Source organism: Clarias gariepinus, chromosome 21 (assembly GCF_024256425.1).
Source record: "Clarias gariepinus isolate MV-2021 ecotype Netherlands chromosome 21, CGAR_prim_01v2, whole genome shotgun sequence".
NCBI classification, from domain to species: Eukaryota; Metazoa; Chordata; class Actinopteri; order Siluriformes; family Clariidae; genus Clarias; species Clarias gariepinus.
Genome location: NC_071120.1, coordinates 12708594 through 12732748, shown reverse-complemented (window position 1 = coordinate 12732748; position 24155 = coordinate 12708594). Strand labels below are relative to the sequence as shown.

General features: G+C 38.2%; 1 protein-coding gene across 4 annotated transcripts in view; it reads left to right on the top strand.

Annotated features, from left to right (window-relative positions):
- LOC128509806 (probable E3 ubiquitin-protein ligase HECTD4) overlaps positions 1–24155 on the top strand; it is a 128930-nt gene that overhangs the window by 96071 nt on the left and 8704 nt on the right. For all 4 annotated transcript variants that reach the window (XM_053481652.1, XM_053481650.1, XM_053481651.1 and 1 more), the window contains exons 53-69: positions 280–417; positions 2218–2354; positions 3771–3931; positions 5452–5633; positions 6565–6770; positions 7219–7349; positions 8594–8799; positions 11416–11595; positions 13239–14614; positions 14697–14904; positions 15176–15399; positions 15503–15648; positions 18414–18517; positions 20947–21070; positions 21476–21666; positions 22097–22243; positions 22345–22464. In XM_053481652.1, the coding sequence (XP_053337627.1) occupies positions 280–417; positions 2218–2354; positions 3771–3931; positions 5452–5633; positions 6565–6770; positions 7219–7349; positions 8594–8799; positions 11416–11595; positions 13239–14614; positions 14697–14904; positions 15176–15399; positions 15503–15648; positions 18414–18517; positions 20947–21070; positions 21476–21666; positions 22097–22243; positions 22345–22464 (3981 nt within the window). The remainder of the gene's footprint in view (positions 1–279; positions 418–2217; positions 2355–3770; positions 3932–5451; positions 5634–6564; positions 6771–7218; positions 7350–8593; positions 8800–11415; positions 11596–13238; positions 14615–14696; positions 14905–15175; positions 15400–15502; positions 15649–18413; positions 18518–20946; positions 21071–21475; positions 21667–22096; positions 22244–22344; positions 22465–24155) is intronic.

Genomic DNA, 24155 nt, shown 5'->3' with positions numbered 1-24155 from the left:
GTGTGTAATGAATCTAAAATATATAAAAGTCTAATGTTTATCAGTACATTACAGGAAATAATGAACTTTATCACAATATGCAATTTTTTTGAAAAGGACCTGTATATGCGATGGGTAGACTGCTTTTTTATTGCCTTATTCCATCTTATTCTATTTTTTTAAGTTTAATTCTTATTTCGGAAGTTTTTTGGGGGGGGAAGAATACAGATTTTTTTATGTGGTTTCAGACTTTTAGATCTTACTGTGTCCCTGGATTTGTGTGTGTGTTTTTAATTAAAGGAATGGTGGACATTGCAAGACAGACAGTGGAATTCCTCTATGAAGAGAATGGTGGCATTCCTCGTGATCTCTACCTCCCTACTATCGAGGATATTAAGGATGAGGCCAGTAAATTTACCATTGACAAAGTCCGCAAAGGTGAACAGGCTCATGCACATTGTTCAAACTAATTATGTTCCCTACAGTGAACAGAACAAAATGTATTAAATAATAAGTGTACAACAAACTTTACATTATACATGTAATACCCGCTCACAGTATTAAAGTGTTGTCCCGCTCCCGCCCGCAAAAATCCCGCAGGTAACATATAAGTAGTTTTATTTTTACTGCTTCTTCTCGCTACTGTTATTTCTTTTGAGTGGCTTCCCTTTTGAGTATATATAAAAAAGAAACGGAAAATAAATATCTTTCGTTTTATTTGAGTTTGATTAAATGGAATGATGAACATGGACATGAACGAGGAGCTTTTCAGAACATAGAAATACACTCAGAACTGTTAGAAATAGGCTAATAATTTTGCAATGAAACAAAATAATAAACGTTGATTTCTCAAGTGGTCAAACAGAAAAGCATTAGGCCTAATACTGTTTCAGAGCGTTAGGCTTTTTTGCCTTCAGCAATGTCCAGTTTTGTATGTTCCTCTCTTTAATAATGAACTAATATCTGTAACACTAAGTGTTCCACCTGCGTCATGCTCTTCAGACATTTTGCCTTGGTGTGGGCCTGTAGCCCAATTAATTTAAAGATAATTCCATTTTGCGGGAGTCCCGCGATTAATTTTATTGTCTGGCAACCCACACATACATGAGGACCTTACCGCCCACACCCGCATTCACCCATCAAATCTTGTCCCGCGCCGCACTCCGTGCACTGGGTCCCGCAGGAGTGCAGGTCTCTAGTGCACACCATGCTTAATGGTCTCCTAAATGAGTCTAGGAATGTTCTATCTAGAATACAACTCAGACCATGCATCCTGGAATTTATTCTCTTCTGTTTCACTAATTTCCCAAATACATTGTTTCAGTGTCATTAAACTGCCCGTGAACATCCCTTTGCAGAAATGCATTTTAAAACCAACCAAACAAAGAGGCTGGAAACAGCTGGGTAAAAGAACCCCTTTTTGTATTAACAACTTGGTGTTTGGGACTTTTTCAGGAATTTCCCACCCAGTTTCTGGCTTTTCCAGTACAATTTCTGACAGACAGATTAAGGGGGAAAAGTTTTTTAATTGCAAATGATGTATTGTTTGTATATAAATGAGTGTTAATGCATGATGCCATGGTCAGTGTTAATCAATGTAAAAGACAAAAAACAACTAAGAGCAAACAGTTATTTGCTAACCATCAATGTACTGTACTGTATGTCATGATATCACATTACAGGGATTTCTGATTGCCTTGTTTTAGCCCCAGCCAATACAAACAACAAATGGCAGGGAATGTTTTTTTTTTCTCTTAACATTTTTGTGGATGCAAACAGATTGGTGACCTAAATGTTTAAATATGGATAAAAATGTGTTTTCAACCTTTAAATGCAAAAAATATTGACCTCAATCTTATTAATAATTACTTTGTTGTTTTCATGTGACATGTTAAATTGTTATTTCCATGTTGGGTGAAAAGTAATTAGGCATTAAAATTAGTAATGAAGTCCATATTTGTATTACAAATTTATTGAAACAAATTGTACATCTACTTTATTATATAGGAACATTACAGAGTTTTTACATTTCAACAGAGGTACAGGCCACTTCCTCTTGCATCATTTATGCAGAAATCATTGAAATTCAGAGCTGGTACTTGGTCTTGTTGTGCAAAAGGGTTTGGGAAAATTTGTTTGGTTCTTTTCTGGTATATGGAATTTTTTAAAAAGAAAATATTGATTAAAATCCCAATTGTGTTTTAGATATTTACTCTTTGTTGTTGTTACTCTCTCTAGGTCTAACGGTGGTTGTACGCTGTCCTGACTGCAACAACACTGGCAGCACCATGGGAGGAACAGCCTTACCAAAGTTTGCAGTTCGAGGCATGCTTAAAACATTTGGCCTTCATGGAGCAGTGCTTGATGTTGATAATGTAAGCTTATTTTTAATGATCCCAATTCATATAAAATATCAACACTGAATTAAATTTAAGTAGTGTATGCGTTGTAAACACTGCTATGTTAATGCTAACTGATCATGAAAGAGTGCCATTGTTTGATAGCTTAATATGATCCCATTTTCTTGGATTAACATGATGTCTTTCAAGTAATTTTAGTTTAGTTCTTGCACATTAAACATGCACTACTGGTACAGTAGATAAGCTTTTGCACTCATTTTACTCCTTCACATATCTTCCCACATGCTATTAAAGTCAGTTTGTTTATTTTCATTGGTTGCCTGGCCATATTGGTGGGTTGAAACGGCAGAATTATATGTGTACAAATTTTGTATTTGCAACACTCCATAATTACGCCTTTGCACTAAACATTAATATACAAAAGGGGAGCATTATGTAGCATTGCTCAGTGTATAATCCTACCTTCTGTAGCCAAAAATATGCACACCAGGTAAACTTTAATTTTTCTTATGACTTTACAAAAAAAACTTGTGCTTGATCCGTCCTTCCATCCATCCAGGACCCTCTGTAGTCCAACTAGGGACTGATGGTGACCATTATGTTTATTCCCATTTTTATGACCATGGTATTACATCCGGTCAAAATTCACACAAGCATTTGCACACTATGCGTAATTTGGGAATGCCCATTAGCCTAATCTGCATGCCTTTGGACTGTGAAAGGAAACTGGAGTTCTTGGAGGAAACCCACCAAGCACAGGGAGAACATGCAAACTCATGTACACACACCTGGATCCTGGAGGTGCAAGTGCTAACCACTAAGAAACCATGCTGCACTTGATGTACTGTAGCACGTGAAAAAATGATAACATAAGTTATAGAATTAAAAATAAGTTATAGAAATGAACCCTTATGACTACTTTAGTACATTTAATAAGACTATAATTTTAAAACAGTAAACTATAAGCATGATATTGTGATTTTGTCACATAGAGATTTAGACTTGATAAATAATTTTGCTTTTAAAAATGGCTTGTTGCTTTTATAAAGCCGTAACAAAAACATATGGTCAAATAGTGTTTGGTAAATAATTTGTTTGTTGTTAATGATTTTCTTTAAAACTATTTCTTCTATTACACAATGTATTCTGTTGAGAGTAAGGCTTTTTAGCAAAATGAGTGGCAAAAATTTGGAAAGTCCACCGTTGTTGAGCAATAAGGATGGATATATTTTAGTTTATGTTTTATGAGCATGTAATTTTATTTGCTAAATAATAAATATATTGAGCCCTTTCAAATTTAATTGCAATCATGTGGTTATGTGATGCCTTGTCCATATGACAACTTCTCATGCTAGAAACTATATCATAATTTGCATATCTGGTTTTAAAATTCTGGACTATGAGTACCCTTCTCTCTGTTTCTGTGTCTAGGTAAATGATTTGGTCCAGGTGGAGACATATCTTCGTAGTGAGGGTGTGTTGGTCAGATACTGGTATCCAATTGAGATGCTGGAACGCCCACCAGCAGGTTCCCGCAGAACAGCAGCCAATGGCCTTGTGTCTCTGGATAGCAGCAACATTCAAATTCACAGGTTTAAGACAAACAAATGTATTCCATACTTTTAAGTGTGCATATATTACCATTATTTTAAACTTTATCATTAAACATTTTATAAATCACTCAATTTACCCATCCACAAGTCCATATGACAGTTTTTTTTTACAGTGGGGCAAAAAAGTATTTAGTCAGCCACCAACTGTGCAAGTTCTCCCACTTAAAAAGACGAGAGAGGCCTGTAATTTTCATCATGGGTATACCTCATCTATGAGAGACAAAATAAGAAAAAAAAAATCCAGAAAATCATACTGTAGGATTTTTTAAAGAATTTATTTGCAAATTAGGGTGAAAAATAAGTATTTGGTCAATAACAAAATTTTATCTCAATACGTTGTTTGCAATGACAGAGGGCAAACGTTTTTACATGCTGTTGCTGGTATTTTGGCCCATTTCTCCATGCAGATCTCCTCTAAAGCAGTGATGTTTCGGGGCTGTCGCTGGGCTACACAGACTTTTTAACTCCCTCCAAAGATTTTTTATGGGGTTAAGATCTGGACACTGGCTAGGCCACTCCAGGACCTTGAAATGCTTCATACGAAGCCACTCCTGGCGGTGTGTTTGGGATCATTGTCATGCTGAAAGACCCAGCCACGTTTCATCTTCAATGTCCTTGCTAATAGAAGGAGGTTTTCACTCAAAATCTCACGATACAACTCAGCATTCTTTCTCCTGCAAACACAAAGTTCTATTTTGGTTTTATCTGACCATATGACATTCTCCCAATCCTCTTCTGGATCATCCAAATGCTCTCTACCAAACTTCAGACAGGCCTGGCTTAAGCAGGGGGACACGTCTGGCACTGCAGGATTTGAGTCCTGGCGGTGCAGTGTGTTACTGATGGTAGTCTTTGTTACTTTGGTCCCAGCTCTCTGCAGGTCTTTCACCATGTCCCCCCGTGTGGTTTTGGGATTTTTGCTCACAGTTCTTGTGATCTTTTTGACCCCACGGGGTGAGATCTTGCGAGGAGCCCCAGATCGAGGGAGATTATCAGTGGTTATTTATGTCTTCTATTTTCTAATAATTGCTCCCACAGTTGATTTCTTCACACCAAGTTGCTTACCTATTGCAGAGTCAGTCTTCCCAGCCTGGTGCAGGTCTACAATTTTGTTTCTGGTGTCCTTTGACAGCTCTTTGGTCTTAGCCATCATGGAGTTTGAAGGGTGACTGTTTGAGGTTGTGTACAGGTGTCTTTTATACTGATAATGAGTTCAAACAGATGCCGTTAATACAGGTAACAAGTGGAGGACAGAGGAGCCTCTTAAGGAAGAAGTTACAGGTCTCTGAGAGCCAGAAATCTTGCTTGTTTTTTGTTTCCTTATTTTGTCTCTCATACTTGAGGTATATGATGAAAATTACAGGCCTCTCATCTTTTTAAGTGGGAGAACTTGCACAGTTGGTGGCTTGCTAAATACCTTTTTGCCCCACTGTACTGTATGTATACCACCCTCTCACTCTGTCTTTGTGTGTGCCTGTGCGCACGCTTGTGTGTTTCAGGGAACTGCTGCGCTGTGAGGGCGCTCTGGCCCGTCTGTACTGTCGTATGGCATTGCTCAATATCTTTGCACCAAAGAGTCCTCACACCTTTACACGCCTCTTCCACATCCCTGCTGTGCGTGACATTACACTTGAACACCTGGGCCTTTTGTCTAATCAGTTACTGGCTCCCCCTCTGCCAGGTAAAGCTTCAAAATAGTTTGAAAGAACAAAAATAAAAGAAATTAAATAGCTAAATACCTGGAAATATCTGACTGTATACATAGTGGTCTTTCATCAGCATCTACAGTATGTCTGAGCAGTTATGGCACAGTTTTATTCTATATATTTTCCATATCATTACAGTATACTATTTTTAGTAATATCCTTTGGCACTGTATTCACTGAATATCAGTACAGGAGTAGGTGTGCAACTGTGGTGATGTATAAAGCTGCATGTGCAAAGCCGGTTAAACACAAAATAAAACTAATTGTACATAATACAAAAATAAAACTAATTATACAGTATAAAACTGTGCAGGGACAACTCGGACAGAGGTATTTTGTTTTTGTTGATGTAATTTTTCTGTAATTGCACATTATACAGTAAGGTGCATTTCTGCCATGTGTGCCTCTGTGTTAAATAATTACTTAATAAGATAATTCATCTTCAGTATCTGTTTTAGCATGGTTGGGGTTTGGTCTGTTGACTGGCTGGAAAATAAGAGTAAGGTAAACTCGATATATTTGCAGTCGATTAGAGACTACCATAATAATTGTAAGAAATTTGATAAAGTTTTATTTTGCTTAATATAAACCCTCTGCAAGAGCAGAAAGGGTTTTAATAACCTGTAGCCCATTTAGGTCCTACAGTGGTACTGCGGGTGGTAGTAGTACCTTACAGATCTAGGAGGTTTCCTGTTGGTACTCTTCATTTCTTTCCCTTCTAAAAAATATGTTCTGGTCAGTTGACTGACCATATTAAATTGTTATTAGGTGTGTATGATTATTCAATACAAGGTGCAGCATGCAGTCTGCCTGTGTTTTTCTTGGTGGGGTTTAAAGTCACCACTGAAATTCTACAAGTTTTTGTAAAAGGATTTTTTTAAACATTTTGTCATTTTGCTCCCACAGATGGCTCCATTAGCTCAAGCTCCATCCTACTGGCCCAGTCTATGCTGCACAATCTAAAAGATCAAAGCTGCTCCCCAACCGAACTCTTTTACCAGGGTAATGCACAAACTATTCGGGAGTGGCTAACTGTGGCCATCAGCAGGGCCTTGCATCAGGGAGAAGACAGCTTACTAGAGTTGACCAAGCAGATATGCTGTTTCCTCCAGGTACCTTGTTGACGTTCTTTCATCAAACTTTCTTAAAACCATTTTTGGGATATTATTTTCATTTATGATGTTGCAAACCACAAAACAAATAAGCTTGGGATTAAGGACTACATAATTGCTATTTAATGCACCCCAAAAGTCAGTTTTGAAGTCACAGTTCTGTACATTTTCACTACTATTATTAAAAATCATTTAAGTTCTGACCTGAAAAAAAAAACCTTAAAGATCTTTTTGGTCATTATAAATGTAACTTTTAACTTCTAAACAGCAGCAAATTGGCCAACATATACTGTAATAAATGCATAAAAGCACACACTTTATTTAAACATTTATATTTAAGTATTTAGTTGTTAAATACTTTCTAGAGCAGATAGTGCAAACAATGGTTCTTTTCAGTAGAGAAGAAATTGTTTATTTAATATAACATTTCCTGTTATTGAAAATTAAGAATGCTCCAGAACAGTTTACATCAGAGGAGTTTCCAGTCTCAGAGTCAAAGGTCAGCATGGATGTCAGCTTCCCTGGTGCTGCTTTTGTAGTGGTTTCTTGTAAAGAGAATCAGCTTGGATGCCGCAAGGAGTAAGTAAACCTTCTTCTTTTCAGATATATACAGTGAGGTCAATAAGTATTTAATCACCCTGTGATTTTGCAAGTTTTCTTACTTAGAAATCATGGATGGGTCTACAATTTTCAGCATAGGTGCATTTCCACTGTGAGAGACAGAATCTAAAAAAAAAAATCCGGAAATCACATTGTATGATTTTTTTTTAACAATTTATTTGTGAATAACTGTGTCAAATAAGTATTTGATCACTTGCTTATCAGCCAGATTTCTGACCCTTAAAGACCAGTTATTTTGCTTTTAAATAGTCCAGCTACACTCTGCTCATGATTCTAAATTAGTAGCACCTGTTTGAGGTCGTTAGCTGTCATAAAGACACCTGTGCACCCCACAAGTAGATACATGGGGTATCAATGATGCTAAGAATGGTGAAGAATCAGCCCAGAACTACACGGGAGGAGCTGGTCAATGCCGTGAAGAGAGCTGGGACCATCGTTTCCAAGCCTACTATCAGTAATACACTAAGACGTCATGGTTTAAACCTTACATTGCAAGAAGTTTCCCCTGCTTTCTGAGGTTTGAAAGGGGCCATCTGGATGATCCAGGGAAGTCCTGTGGTCAGATGAGACCAAAGTAGACCTTTTTGGTCTTAACTCAATTCGCCGTGTTTGGAGTAAAAAGAATGATAAGTATCATCCCAATAAACACTGAGGGTGTTTTTCTGCACAGGGGACAGGACGACTGCATTATATTAAGGAGAGGATGAACGGGGCCATGTATTGTAACATATTGGGCAAAAACCTCCTTCCCTTAGTCAGAGCATTAAAGATGGTTTGTGGCTGAGTCTTCCAACATGACCCAAAGCACACAGCCAGGAAAACTAAGGAGTGGCTCTATAAAAAGCATATAGACTATTTAAAAGCAAAATAACTGGTCTTTGAGGGTCAGAAATCTGGCTGATAAGCAAGTGATCAAATACTTATTTGACACAGTAATTCACAAATAAATTGTTAAAAAATCATACAATGTGATTTCCGATTTTTTCTTTTTAGATTTTGTCTCTCACAGTGGAAATGCACCTATGCTGAAAACTGTAGACCCCTCCATGATTTCTAAGTAAGAGAACTTGCAAAATCATACAGTGATCAAATACTTATTGACCTCTCTGTATAGTAAAGCTTATTTTTGTACAATAATCCAGACCAAAAAGACTGTAGAAGAGCATTACATCTTTTTGAAATTAATTTTGTCTTTCTTTTAGTTCTTCTCTATATAAAGCTCCCTGGGCCCGTGTAATGATGTATGGGTTGGGGCACAAGGTTCGACGTAATGGCCAGCTGAATCTGATGGAGACTGTGTGCTATCCTTTGGATGCTTCACCTTCGAATACAGGCCTTACGCCTCCTCCCACAACCAACCAGTACCCTAGCATCATTATTCCCACAGATAAAGTCCACATAAAACTGGGTATGTCGTAATTATACGCAGCCATACTATCTATATATGCACTTGTATATACTTGTAAACATTTAGAAAAGCTTTGTTAATAAGAGATGTAAGTGGAAGATGGCTAGATTAGTTCAAGCTGCCAGGAAGTATACATTAACCAAAATAGTCACCATGTACAGCTGTGCTTAGCAGATGTACATCTTTACATGCAAAAAACATTACATTTATAACAGCAAGTGTTCCAGGTCCTGAAGTTGCAAAACAGTCCCAGACCATCACACTACCACCACTATATTTTACTGTTGGTATGATGTTATTTTTCTAAAATGCAGTGTTACTTTTACACCACACATGATGGGACACACACCTTCCAAAAAAACCACAGAGTATTTTCCCAAAGTTGGGGATCATCAAGATGTTTCCTCGACAAAACGGAGACAAGCCTTTATGTTCCTTTTGCTCAGCAGTGGTTCTCGTCTTGAAACTCTGCCATGCAAACCATCTTCCTGGCTGCACAGCTCAGTGTAGACAGCTGTTTATGCCCGATGTCCTCACACTCAAAACACCGCAGCCACTCTGTTGTCGCAAAGATGGTGTAATGTTGTCATTCAGTTAACACATAATGTTATTTTAAATGTTTAAAACTATTAAAATCAGTCTGCGGGAAGGCAGAACGTTAGTGACATTGGAGCTCTTGCATCCAAACAAGATAGCTCTTTTGGGGCTGATGAACTTCCCGAAGCATGCCAGCTCCTTCATGATTACCTTGTCTTTTATGAACGGGCCATGTCTGAGATATCCACTTGTGTCAAAGGGGCAGACAGAGGGGTAACTTGGACCATAGACTCGCTTACGAGGTTTTGCCTTGCCAAAAACACAACCACCGCTTTGTTTATTTGGGAGACAGATTAGATGTTTTCAAACCTGACCTGCTCTTCCACCGCTAACTGTACCTTCTCCCCCTGTGTTCCCTCCTCTGGCATACACCAAAGAGAGCGTGCCCCTGCTGGCCTCGGAGAGATAGACAGAGAGAGTACATGATTCATGGAAATTTAAATTTGTGCTGCAGTCTCTTTACAAAAAAAACACACACAAAAACTTGGCAAGATCTTGCTTTTTTTCATTTCCTCAAGAAGTAAAGTCTGCATTCTCACCTCTTGTACACTCTGTATGAGGGGCTTATACACATAGTAGGAGGGGCATTTAAGTCAAGCAAGTCAGAACTTGTGATAAAGTTCTTTATGAATGAAGGTGTGAAACCAAGTGAAATCTACAGAACTTCAAGCCGGAGAAGTGACTAGACTTTTAGCCACAGTAAAACATTTGAATAGTAAAACATTTGAACTAGCCCGCATGCAAACATTACTTGCATGGAACAGGATCTTGTCTGGGAGTAATTGCTACACCCATTTATTGTTCTGACCTTATTCCAAGTGGTTTTCATGCTTGCGCCATTAAAAGAGTTTCTGGGAGGCCTACATTTCAGACATGAAGCAGGCAGTTCCATCATGATTCCGGGATAGCGAGAACTTTCTCCCTTGATGGTACAGTATGCAAACAGTAGCGAAATGAAGGATAACTGCATTTAGCTTAGCATGGAATTATATAGGGAAATAAAGGGAGTTTTTGCGCAGCACACTCAAAAGGCCGGATTTGAGTTAAACACACATCATTTAAAAACAAGTGGGGGTATGCTAAAAATGCCACACGTTTAAAGCTAAATAAAAATATACACAAAGAAAATGTTGTTTATAAAATATGGAGATTATGTATACATATACATACAGTATATACTAAATGCTATGATTAGCACAGTCAGGTGAATAATCTAAGAAACTGCATTAAGAGAAAGATTATACTGAACCTGTGTACACGATCAGATGGTGGATAATCTTAAGAAACTAGGGTGCATCAATAAGATAAACAAGTTGGTATATCAACAAAAAATATTATCCCCTATTATATTAATGCCATGCTTCATGAGGATAGTAAGCATCGAGGAGCTAGACAGCATGCCGCCATCAAAAATAAATTTACCTAATTATATTAGCATAGTCAGTTTGATATTAGCATAGTCAGTTTGATAATTTGAAATTATGGTGATGTTAAAGGGGGAGATCCCTCTCCTGACAGGCTGATGAGAGTAGGGCCAGTTGGCATGAAGCCTTTGTGTTCCTAAAAGTGCTTGGCTGAGCAATATAGGTTGTGAGAGGTCATTTTCATGATACCTTTACCAAGCCGGTAAAAAAAAAAACATGGCAAGATTTTGTTTTTCCTTTTTTCTTTTTTTTTTATTTCCTCAAGAAGTACAGTCTGTATTGTCACCTCTTGTACACTCTGTTTTGCATTTTCTGTCCAGTAGGATGTTGACATGGACTCTGAAATATGTGTAACTCCTAGAATGGAAATGGTATTTGAGCTAGTTCTGGTCTTCCGAAAGCCCACAATCATCTCTTTGGTCTTGGATACAAAAAATAGAAGGTGGTTGGTATTGCACCATAAAGCTGTGCACCACTGACAAACCCCACAACTGTACTAGTGAATGTTTTGAAAGGCTGAGGTGTATGCTGTAAAGAATATATAAATAATTATGCTATTAACTTATTAATTGTTTTTATTATTTGTTTTTTCAAGGAGTGTCCCCACCTCCTGGTGTTGTCCTAGTCCTGCATTCTCTGCCTGTGGAGTTTCCCCTTGCCATGGCCTTTGCTGAACAGCTACTGACATGGACGGTTCATGAGAATAGTGAGCATCCAGAAGAGGAGCTAGATAGCATGCCGCCTTCTGTGCTTCTCCAGGTTGTGGAGCTACTTGGTAAGGATAACTCCTTTAATATATTTTTTATATATGTTCTACCAAATATCTCTGAAAATAAAATAAAAAAAAGCTTACAAAAATTAGGGTATACAGTGGAACCTCGGATTACGAGCATAACTCGTTCCAGAAGCGGACTCGTATTCCAAAACACTCGTAAATCAAAGCACTTTTTCCCATCAGAAATAATGGAAATTATTATTATTAATTTATTATTATAAATTATTCATTCCACAGCCCAAAAAAATAAATACATTAAAATAATTAACACAAAATATAAAGTAAAAATAAAACAAATTAACCTGCATGTTACCTTAAAAAAAGTAAAAATAAAACCCGACCAATAAGTGTTTCCATTTATGCGCACAGGCGCTGTGTGTGTGTTTTTCTCTCTCCTTCGCTGCTGAGTGTGTGTTATGTGTGTCCGCGTGCGTAATTTGACACCGTGCTGGTTGTGTGTGAGTAAAGCACCCCCTCTCTGTTTCACACACACACACACAAACACATTAAAGGCGAGAGAGAGTGTGTGAACCGACAACGGTGTCAAATTATGCGCGCACACACATAACACACACTCTGCAGCGCAAGAGAAAGAAAAACACACACACACACACAGGATTGATTATACCAGTAAGAGACGAGCACTAAGACCCAGCAGGGGAGATGAATACCCGCAGCCCCAGAGAGGAACCGTTGGCTCAGTTGTGATGGCGCGACGCTCGGTGTCAAAACAAGAAGCGCATGCGTTATACATGATATTTAGAGCTTGTAAACCACGACAACGCTCGTTTTTTGAGTCAAAATATATAAAAAAATCTTTGCTCGTCTTCCGGAACACTCGTAAACCGCGTTACTCATAATCCGAGGTTCCACTGTATATTTATTTATATTTACTAAAATTTCCAAGGGGCTTTCAAGTCAAACCTGAAAACATCTAATGTAATTTCCCATGAATGAAGATGTAAAGCTGATTAAAATTTATAGAAGACTTCAAGCAGAGTACGGTGATGAGACTCTTAGACGCAGTAAACCATTTGAATGGTGCAAACGTTTCAAAGAAGACCGTACATGGGAATCATGATTCCGGCTGAAGTGGCTTGGGGTCCTTCTTGTGCAATTCTTCTCGTAAACGTTCAGCGAGTGGGATGTCTGATTCTTGAAAATGAATAAATAACTTGCTGTTAACTTGTGGGAGAGACACATCTGTCTGTGGTAACTGTACACAAAAATCATTTAAAAAATCATTGCACATTACAGGAGCTTGGCTAGGACTTATTGCCATGTCCCCAGTCCTGACCTCATTCCAAGCCATTTGCACTTGTTTGGGCCATTAAAAGAGTTCCTGTTTCGGGCATGAATCATCACTTAATAAAATGTTCTACCTTAATGATATCTTAAACACTACAGAAGTGTAGTGGAATAAGTGCATACGTGTAGCAGGGGATTATACAGAGAAATAAAGAGATTTTGTAACTCTCATAACTGCGTTCTGTTATTTTGCACAAAAAAGTCCCAGTTAGACTTAAATGCCCCCCCTTTCATGTTTTTTAAAATTACTATTAATAAGTAACTGCAATGTTCAAAAACAATCCTAACAGTGCACCTGTAACCTGGATAATTTCACTATTGTCTTTTTTTACAAGGTGGGCTTCTGTGGACTACTGATCTTTCACCTTGTATCAAGGAGTTTATATTCCACCTGCTTGCTGAGCTTTTTCGCAAGATTCATCACTTAGAACAACGCAAGGGTTCCGCTGGCCTGTCAAGCTCTATTGCTCTACTTCTCAATCCATGCTTGGCAGTACTCATGGCTCTCCAGACAGAGCTTCGAAAGCTTTATGACCGTGAGACTCAGAGCTGGGGACTGGCTAGCGGAAGCACCTCAGGAAGCTCCTTAGCACTGTCTTCTGAACAAAGCCGCTTCTCCACATACTTCCATGCCCTTATGGAGGTGTGCCTGGCTGTGGCGGAGGTTACTTTGCAGCTTAACGTGGCCGGTGGAGGGTTGAATGTAAGCAATATTTCCTCAGCCAGCACACCCAACCTTAGTGATTCTTCGTCTTCTTCTTCATCATCACCAGGCCAAACCCCGCAAAGCCCAAGTTTGTTATCAAAGCGCAAGAAGGTAAAGCTAAAGCGAGACCGGGCAACTGCAGCCATAGCTGCTGCGGCAACAGTTTCAGGAAAACGGGGTTCTTTGAGTGGCACAAAGCTGTCAGAAAGTGATAGTGCTCTATTAAATGTGGCTGGGGGAAAACCAGAAGACATGTTGTGGTTTCATCGCGGATTGACATTACTCATGATTATACGCCACCTCACATACAAGGACCCCCAGGGATTGAGTGTGACTGCGGATGCAGTAGCTGATGCCTGCCAGGCCCTGGTTAGTCCAACTGCTCATAGTCGGCTGCTAGTTCTCTCTGGTATTCCAACTCACTTGGAAGAAGCTGTGGTACGTAACGCAATACGCAGGGCTTGCAATGCACATGGGGGTCTTTTCAAAGATGAAATATTTATTCCACTTCAGGCAAGAGATCTACAACAGAACAAAGGAGCTAGGGTCAGAACTCAGAGTACAGGAGCCCAAGATGATAGGGCAGAAAAATTACATGCAGGCAGTATGGAAAGTCCAGATGGTTCCAGCAGTGCAACCCCAGCACAGAGTATAACTGCGTCAGCTTCAACTAGCCAGACCTCCATCTGCAGCTCCTCTCAAGGGGCTTCCAGAACTGCCAGTGAACTTTCTGTTGATCAGGAACTGTTACCTGCCACTATGACACCACCTGTCGCCCCTACCCAGCAACAGGCACCTCTAGACACCTGTATAGTCTCCAGTCAGGAAAGCCTTGATATCTCTCTCTGTAGCACAGGAAGCCTTGGTAGTCTTGGAAGCTTTGGGGAGCAGCTGGATAGTGGAGAGACAGCTTCAGTGTCAGATGGGGGGCCCTTGTCCACAGTCACCTCACTAGACACTAATCCCAGCTTGGCATGTCCAATTAAAGGCTATGCAGTTATAGAGGTAAGTAGAAATTATGATTTACTAGAAAGGCTGCTATCTTGGTTACTGTCAACTGAAAGATCACGTTTTCTACCCATAACAGGTACGGGCTAGGGCCAAGGTGGAGAAGATCCGTGCAAGTCTCTTCAATAGCAGCGATCTCATTGGCCTGTCCAGCCTTGATGGAGAGGAGGAGTTAATGGAAATAACCACTGAGGAGATCTTGACTGCCTCCAGTGTGAATCAGAGCCTTTTTGATACACAAGGGAGTTCTGCACTTGAGGACTACTTCCTAAATAAAACCATCAAAGGTTGAATATCTTTTGTGTTGCCTAAGAGTATGATCTAGAAATAATATGTAGATTTAATTGAAGATTGGTTTTATTGTTATGCAGTAGCACACAATTAGACCACAAACATAAGGAAGATTTAAAAATACTTTAATTTGCATATTATGTGGAGTATAATTATACTCTCCTTTCATACTATTCGAAGGCTTGAAACCTTTTTCAAATAGCCTAATTACGACTGTTTAGTTTCGTGTTTTAGGTTTCTTCTAATCCTCATTTTATACTCACATAGGAGACAAATTGGTCCCTGGGGCACGAGATGTGCTAAATGACATATTTAAGAGCTGTGTACACTCTGAGCAGATGCTAAGCCTTACACCAACCAAGCCCTTAAAAGCGCCCGACATTTATCTCAGTAAAGAACAAATCAACTCTCAGACACCTGGTAATCTTCTACATGTGTTCTTCAATCACATACGACCTCCTAAGAAAATGTTTGAAGATCAGCTCACACAGGTCTGCCCTTACTTGTGTTTGTGTATTTTAAAACATTTTAAAATCATATTCAAATAATCATATCAATGAAGCTACTGTTTTCTAAGTTATTATTTCTGTCTAGATTCTTCGCAAATATGGCACAGCGAAGGCGAACAAGTGCAGGTACAGCAAGTCAGGGAAGGAGCAGCAGCAGGGCAAAGTCGTCAGCACAAAGAGATCCATCATTAAGCCCCCTATCAAAGAGAAGTCTGTTCTCAATAGTGTACGGTATGTCAAAGTGCTTAGAAACTAAGCGACTTTACAAAACTATTGTGTTGTATGTGCAAAATTATATGCATGGAGTTTGCATGTTCTCCCCATGTTTGGTGGGTTTCGTCTTACAGTCCGAAGACATGCTGATATGCGTTCCCAAATTAGCCGTAGTGTGTGAACGTTGTCCTACCATGGATGTACAAAATTGGAATAGATACAAAGGTCACCATTGGCCTTAAGGGTCCCTAGTTGGACTACTAAGGTTGCTGGATGGGATAAATGGTAGGAACATTGTAGAAACATTAATTGCATTTAAATCAAACCTTAAATCGACATTCTGTTCTATACTGGTAGTTTTATTGTCATCGAATATCTCTCAAAACATATTATAATTAATATAATCTTTATTCAACTGTATTTAATTCAGTTTTAGTTTTATAGCGCTTTTAACAATGGTAAAAAAAATGAGATAAATAATTATGGAATATGTAAAAAATGTGTATGAATCAAAATTATCAGATGGCCCTGATGAGCAAGCCGAGGGTGACCGTGACAAAAAAAAAAAAAAAACTCCCTGAGATGGCGACAGGAAAAAACCTTGAGGTGAACCAGACTCAACAGGAAACCCATCCTCATTTGAGTGATATCAGATAGCAGAAATTGATTTGCAGTCATGTTGTGTGTTAGGCTGTTGGATGTTCTCTAAGATAATTTGTTTTAAATATTGTGAAACTTGAAACAATATATTACTACTTACTCTCACTACTAAGGAGGGCCTGAGGTTCTGGCAGACTGCTTTCTGGTGTTGTCTAGCAAGGCTTAGCTACCAGAGTATTGTTGTTCTGGAAAAATTGAGAGACAGGCAGACTTAAAGCTTTGTGCTTGCTTTATTTGTTCCTCTAGAACATTTCACTGTGTTTTCAAATATTTAAAAGAAAAATTATAAACATAAAAAATAAAATATTGTCCCAATTTCTTGTGGCTTTTTCCTAACTTAAATCAATCAATATTTTTCAAGCTCTTAGACAAGTAGGTGTATATGAGCGTATATTGTGTTTTCCACATACATTTCCACATGCCTTCCTGCCTGCAGCTGTGTCTAGATAAAATACTTTTACCTGCCTGATTGCACGCTTTTTGTGTTTACTGTGAAACCTGCTAATTTTAAGAATTTTTGGATACCCCTTAGATGTTGCACATATGCACAATATAGAAATTATTTTGCATAAATGCACATGCTGCACTCTTCATGCATGAAACAAACTTACTGTATCCCTTTTCTTATACAATGGATCTCCAATTCACCCCTTGTGCACAGGTTATTTTTGCTTGGCCAAGCTTGGCCTGTTTCTTCATTTGATGGCTATAAAAGGTGGTATTCCAATAGACCATAACAGTACAAGCCAAATATTCAAGTGTGAAGGTTTTTTTTTTTTTTCGTCTCCCACATCCATGCGTACATGTACTGTTTACTATAACATTGTGACCACGTGTGTACAAGTGTAGTGACTGTTCTTTAGTCACTGTACTACAACAATGGCCTCCTTAGAGAAAAAAAAAAGGTAAAAAGGCTGTAGCAGTGCGGGAGATTAATCTGTCTGAGAAGTGATTCTGTGTGTGTGTGTGTGTGTGTGTGTGTGTGTGTGTGTGTGTGTGTGTGTGTGCATGCGCATGTGTAAAAGTCGTCCTACACAGTAGCCCCCCTGCTTCCCTCGTCTAACACCAGTTCTTTTCAAAAGTAAAGTGCAGGTTAATTTGATTTATTTTTACTAGATATTATGTATCAATTATTTTATGAGTATTTTTGGATTGTGGAGTGAATCATCGTAGTTTCCTTTATTTAATATGGGGAAATTCACTTTGATATACGAGTGTTTTGAAAAACAAGCATGCTTCTGGAATGAATTGCTCGCAATCCAAGGTTTAACTGTACCTAGATTTATACTTTGGCTCTTTTACTCTTTTCAGGAGAGTAGTAGTGCCTAAAAGTCAGACTCTTAGATCAAAGACTGGTTGAATTTAAAGGGAATTATCTTAATGAACTAATTACAATTTAAATTATATAAAAGAGCCTATAAGGAACTGTTGCCCCAAACAATTGAAACGAGTGATGTTTCAAGTCATTTGTGGTATTTGCAACAAGCAAAATAGAAAGATTTTTTTTTTTTCTTTACATTTCTACGTTTCTCTGAAGGTCATACCAGCTAATAGACCTTTAAAAAACACAGTTATTTAAAAAATATTTTATATATAAAAATGTATTTACAGTTTTTACCAATTATAAAGGATAAAATAAAAGTCATTAAAGATTTTCCTGTGTGATCATCTAGCGTCTTTACAAATACAGAGATGCAGAAATACAAGTTAGGCTACTTGTCTCAGACATTTGTAATTTTTTTTTCTGTTAGCTTAGAAGTCTGTAGTAGGAAAAGTGTTTTATTGTGTTATAAGCGGGTGTGATTACTGTACATTATATGACATTGACTAAAGAAAGGGGCTGGTAGCTACAGTAGCTTTTATTCTATTCTGTTATACATTAAATAATAGTAGTGGAGGTTTAGTGGTAAAGGCTTTGGGTTACTTTTTGGGAAGGTTGTGAGTTCAAATCCCAGAACCACGAGGTTGGGCCCATGGGGAAAGATAAAAATGCTTTGAGTTAGTGTCAAACATATATATTAATGTAACAGTTGTTGCTAATAGTGTTAAAAAATGTGAACATATGTTAATTTTCTGTGCTAATTCTAATTTATGTTTTTCCTTTTTTTTTCTTTTTACTTTAGGACGGCATTAAGTGAGAAGAAACCAGTCTTAAAGCCCAAGTCTCCAGATAAAGCTAAGCCTGATGAGAAAGACCCTGAAAAATTGACTACAAAAAAGATAGAAGGTTTACAGTATATTGGCTTCTTTGTTTTTCTTTTATGATTGTATGTACACGTTTACATGGTTCAGCGCTTACAGAGGTGACCATGATAGACCTTGCTGTACACAAAACAGATGATTTCATTAACTAACTAGTTATATCTGTTTGAAGAGGTAATGTGAATGATAATTAACTAAAAAACTAGCTTCAGGACCTCAAAGGCCTGGGTCATCTCCAGACCTAAACGCAATAGAAAACTATAGGACAGTGGTGAAGAAGGTAGTAGCAGTCAAGAAACCATCTTCTGTATATGATCTTCAGAAAGCAATCAAGCAGGTATGGATTGAGCGAGTGACACCAGAGTGCGTAAGATTTTTGAAGTTGGATCCAGAAACTGTTGAAGAATAAAGGACTTAGGGATATTTAAGGACAATATTAATTATTGTATTGCAATTTCATTTATTCAATTAATTATTATTATTTTAATTACGATTATTTTCGAAATTTGAGAACATCATTAAAAACATTGAATTTTACTTTTTCTAAAAATTACTTTTGGCACTGTTGTATGTCTTTTTTATGTCCAGAGGTTTACCCACATACAGTGCATTCGAAAAGTATTGACAGCTTATCACCTTTTCCACATTTTTTTATGTTACAGCCTTATTCCAAAATGGATAAAATTCCTTTTTTTTCTCAGAATTCTATACACAACACCCCATATTAAGAAGGTGAAAAAGATTTACTTGAGGTTTTTGCAAAAAAAAAAATTTTCGAAAAGAGAGAGAGAAATCACATGTACATAAGTATTCACAGCCTTTGCTCAATACTTTGTCGATGCACCTTTGGCAGCAATTACAGCCTCAAATCCTTTTGAATATGATGCCACAAGCTTGGCACACTTATCCTTGGCCAGTTTCGCCCATTCCTCTTTGCAGCACCTCTTAAGCTTCATCAGGTTGGATAAGAAGCATCGGTGCACAGCCATTTTAAGATCTCTCCAGAGATGTTCAATCGGATTCAAGTCTGAGACCTGGCTGGGCCACTCAAGGATATTCACAGAGTTGTCCTGAAGCCACTCCTTTGATATCTTGGCTGTGTGCTTAGGGTTGTTGTCCTGCTGAAAGATGAACTGAACCAATCTGAGGTCAAGAGCGCTCTGGAGCAGGTTTTCATCCAGGATGTGCATTGCTGCAGTCATCCTTCCCTTTGTCCTGACTAGTCTCCCTGTTCATGCTGCTAAAAAACATCCCCACAGCATAATGCTGCTACCACCATGCTTCACTGTAGGGATGGTATTGGCCTGGTGTTGAGCGATGCCTGGTTTTCTCCAAACGTGATGCCTAGCATTTACACCAAAGAGTTCAATCTTTGTCTCATCAGACCAGTGAATTTTGTTTCTCATGGTCTGAGAGTCTTTAAGGTGCCTTTTGGCAAGCTCCAGGCAGGCTGCCATGTGCCTTTTACTAAGGAGTGGCTTCCGTCTGGCCATTTTACCATATAAGCCTGATTGGTGGATTTCTGCAGAGATGGTTGTCCTTCTGGAAGGTTCTCCTCTCTCCACAGAGGACCTCTGGAGCTCTGACAGTGACCATTAAGTTTTTGGTCACCTTCCTGACTAAGGCCCTTCTCCCCCGATCGCTGAGTTTAGATGGCCGGCCAGCTCTAGGGAGAGTACTGGTGGTTTCGAACTTCTTTCACTTATGGATGATGGAAGTCACTGTGCTTTTGGGACCTTCAAAGTAGCAGAAATTTTTCTGTAACCTTCCCCAGATTTGTGCTTCGAGATAATCCTGTCTTGGAGGTTTACAGACAATTCCTTTCACTTCATGCTTGGTTTGTGCTCTGACATGAACTGTCAACTGTGGGACCTTATATAGACAGGTGTGTGCCTTTCTAAATCATGTCCAATGAACTGAATTTACCACAGGTGGACTCCAATTAAGCTGCAGAAACATCTTAAGGATGATCAGGGGAACCAGGATGCGCCTGAGCTCAATTTTGAACTTCATGGGCAAAGGCTGTGAATACTTATGTACGCTGTGAATACTTTTCGGATACACTGTAAGTACATGCATTCTCTCTGCATGTGTGTGTGTGGATGTGTGCTCATATACTATATGGGCAAAAGTTATAGATACTTCTCCATCAAACCCATATGCATTCTGAATATCCTATTCCAGATCATGGTCTTCTTGTTGTAATAATAATTTTTACTTTTCTAGGAAGGCTTTTCACTAGATTTTAGGTTTTTTTCAAGCCAACTTTGGCAAACTAGGTCTTAATATACTTTGCTTTGTGCACAGGGACACTTTGTACTACAGAATTCAAAGACAGTCTGTGATTATGTGGCAGCAGTTTGGGCAAGGCCTGCAAAGGACTTTTGGCCATATTGTGTATGTACTGTATATAGCTATATTTTATGATTTATTTATTTATTATGCATGTTTCAGTGCCAGAAGAGAAGTACCTAACTCTGGAGGGTTTTCATAAGTTCACGGTTGATCGAGCCAAACAGGACATTCGCAGTGTTTGGAGAGCAATCCTGGCATGTGGTTATGACCTACATTTTGAAAGGTTAGCACAAACATCACCGCATCTATCTCATAAGGTGTGCACAGTTGTGTGTAAAACAGAACATGATGTGTAAATTTGTGCAAGGATTTGAAAGGGACAGAGGGAAGAGTCTTAAACTAAGTTACCACTTTCATGATTTTTGCTATGTATCATTATGAATTCACAAATCTTGATCAGTGTGACGGTGACCTGTTGTGATTTAGAACTTCTGCCATAGGTGATCATAAAATAAATTGATGGCAACCAAGGTTGCTTGTGATAGAGACTATATTGAGTAGTATCTTTGTATAGAGGAAGAGTTACTCTATCAATTGTTATTTATCCTGATAAATAAAACATAACTTTGAGGGGGATGTTCTTTCTTGTTCTCATGATTGTTAACATTTCTGTTGTTGTCTTCTACAGATGCTCATGCGTTGATGCTCGGCAAGCTCAGAAAGCTAGCAGAAAGTGGACCTTAGAGATGGATGTTGCTCTAGTCCAGTATGTTAATCGCCTCTGTCGCCACCTGGCTATAACACCAGCCCGCCTTCACCCCCATGAAGTATATTTGGACCATACAGATGCAGCAGACCCACGAGTTTCCTGCCTTCTGGGTGAGCAAATCTGGGTAGAGAGTATATATCAATACAAAGTGTGGACATGTTTTTCATTGGCTTTAACTTTTTCCAAACATCCATTGATCACATTTCTACACTTATGCCACCGTGCTGTGTTAAATAGGAAGTAGCTTGACTTCACTGATTATGTGACAGAAGGAAGACATAAACTGTACTGCAATTTGTTTAAAAACTTACTTTACCCAAGGTTTGTCTTTGTGGCCCCTTACCTTTTTTACATTGAGGTTGTTATCCTGTGGAGCTTTACTTTCATGAATATGGAACTTAGTAAAACAGTTCAGTACAAATTGAGCAAACATTTATATAAGGTACATATATTTTATTAAACTGATAATTATTAATGCTAAATGTTGAGCCGAAGTGTAACAATGTTTTGTTCTGGAATAATATGAAATGTATTTTATAGGTGTGCCTGTTGAGAGTTTGCGTCTACGCTTTGCCCTGCTGCAGTCTCTTAATAACACCCTGGAGGGTTTCTTTCTGCCACTTGTGGAGCTGAGGCAGACAGAAACATTTCAGAACAGTATTGCTGCACTTCTTTGTGAGGCTAAAGGTCTGATACTTTTGATGTTTAAAAAAAGTTACCAAGTCATTAGCTGTTAATGGGAATATATTCTAACCTTTCTTTTGTTTCTTCAATTTTTTTTTTCTCAGGCCTTATTTTTTATGACACTAAAGTAGCCATTATGAACAAGGTTCTGAATGCGACAGTGCAACGCACAGTTGACCATGCTGCCCCCGAGATCACACTGGATCCTTTGGAGATTGTGGGAGGTATGCAGAGCATCTACTAAATAAAGCCCTTCTCAATAGGCTAAAAGTTCTTTGAGTGTTTATGCCTCCAGCACTAGGCTTTTTGGCTACATTTTCATTTTATATATATATTCTACATTTTACAACAATACTGGGGTTTATACTGGGGTTTTCAAAACTATAAAATAACACATATGGAATTTGGTAATTACGTAAAAACAACAGTTAGTTGTTATTTTAAGAGGTCAGCCTTTCTGTAATAGTTCTTGCAAGAACAGTATTGTCAAGTGCATTTGCAAAATCCGTCAAGCACCATAATGAAACTGGCTCTCATGAAGGCCATCCCAGGAGGGCGAGACCAAAACCTACCTCTTCCGCAGACGAGAAGGTCATTTATTGTTATCAGCCTGAAAAATGACCAATTAACAGCACCTCAGATTAGAGGCGTTATAAAGTCTTTACAGAGCACAAGTAGCAGAAACATCTCACCATTAACATGTCAAAAGAGACCATGCATTTTTAATGGAATGGAAATAACTTTAAGTTGGAAAGTGACCCCAAACTTTTGAACGGTAGTGTGTGTGTGTGTATATATATATATATATATATATATATATATAATATGAATGTATGTATGTATGTATATATAATTATTTTTTTTTTTTTGCTAAAAATAATATTTAAAATATAACATTTGAAATATACACTGCCGGGCAAAAAAAGATTTCATTCATATGCCTTATGTGCCATGAGCTAAAATTACACCATCCAATGTGATAGCCATTTAATGTGTGAAAATGACCCATAACATTGTTGAGCCTAAACATAACACTGCCTTCAGAGGCAGGAAAAGAAAGCAGTCTCTTCCCCTTCATACCATTTGATCTACACAGTCATTTAGTTCCAATACTGTAAGTTATTGTCAGATTGTCTGTGTGAAAATGCTCTTAAAGTACATTCCCTTTTAAACATAGCTGTTACTTTATCAAGTGTTTGCCATAAATCTTTTTGTTTTCAGACCATATTTCTTCCAGGTAGTTTATTGTTTTAGGTCCTAATTAGTGATGGGTTCTTCTTGAACAATTTGTTAATTTTAAGCGAATCTGTAGTGTAATGTGGGTAGAACAAGTCTTCTCTTGGAATGATTTGTTCAGTCGACCATGCAGAATATCATTGGTTTTCTAAAGGAATTAGTTCAGTCAGTTTCAAGTCTTCCGGTTTCTCGAGTCGTTCGTTCATCATGTGACAGCCCCAAACTTAACCAATGCAGTCTGAGCCGGAAAGAGATTTTTGATTAGTTCATCTTTGGGTCTTCGGGTTTCCCATGTTTTTCATCACGTGACAGCCCCATAAGCTAAGAGAAGAGAAGAGGTGAGGTGTGCCAATCGTAGACTAAAGACTCAGGTAAATAATAAATTAAAAAAAATTCTTATATCATTACTGTATTTTTTTTGTCTTGTTTGTTGTATGATTGTTTGCATAAGTCATAGTGGTAGATATTAGGAAAGTAACATTTTAATTGCATTTTGCTGAAATGAAAGAAATGACTCAAAAAAAGATTCATTCATTTTGCTGAAGGAGGCTCAAAGATCTGAGTCCGTAAAATTATCGGAACTTCCCACCACCAGTTCCAATACTGTGTTAAAGGGTTCTTAGCCCAATTCCAGTTAATTCAAATATCCTTAGATGTTTTCTTTGCTTGATGCAGGCCA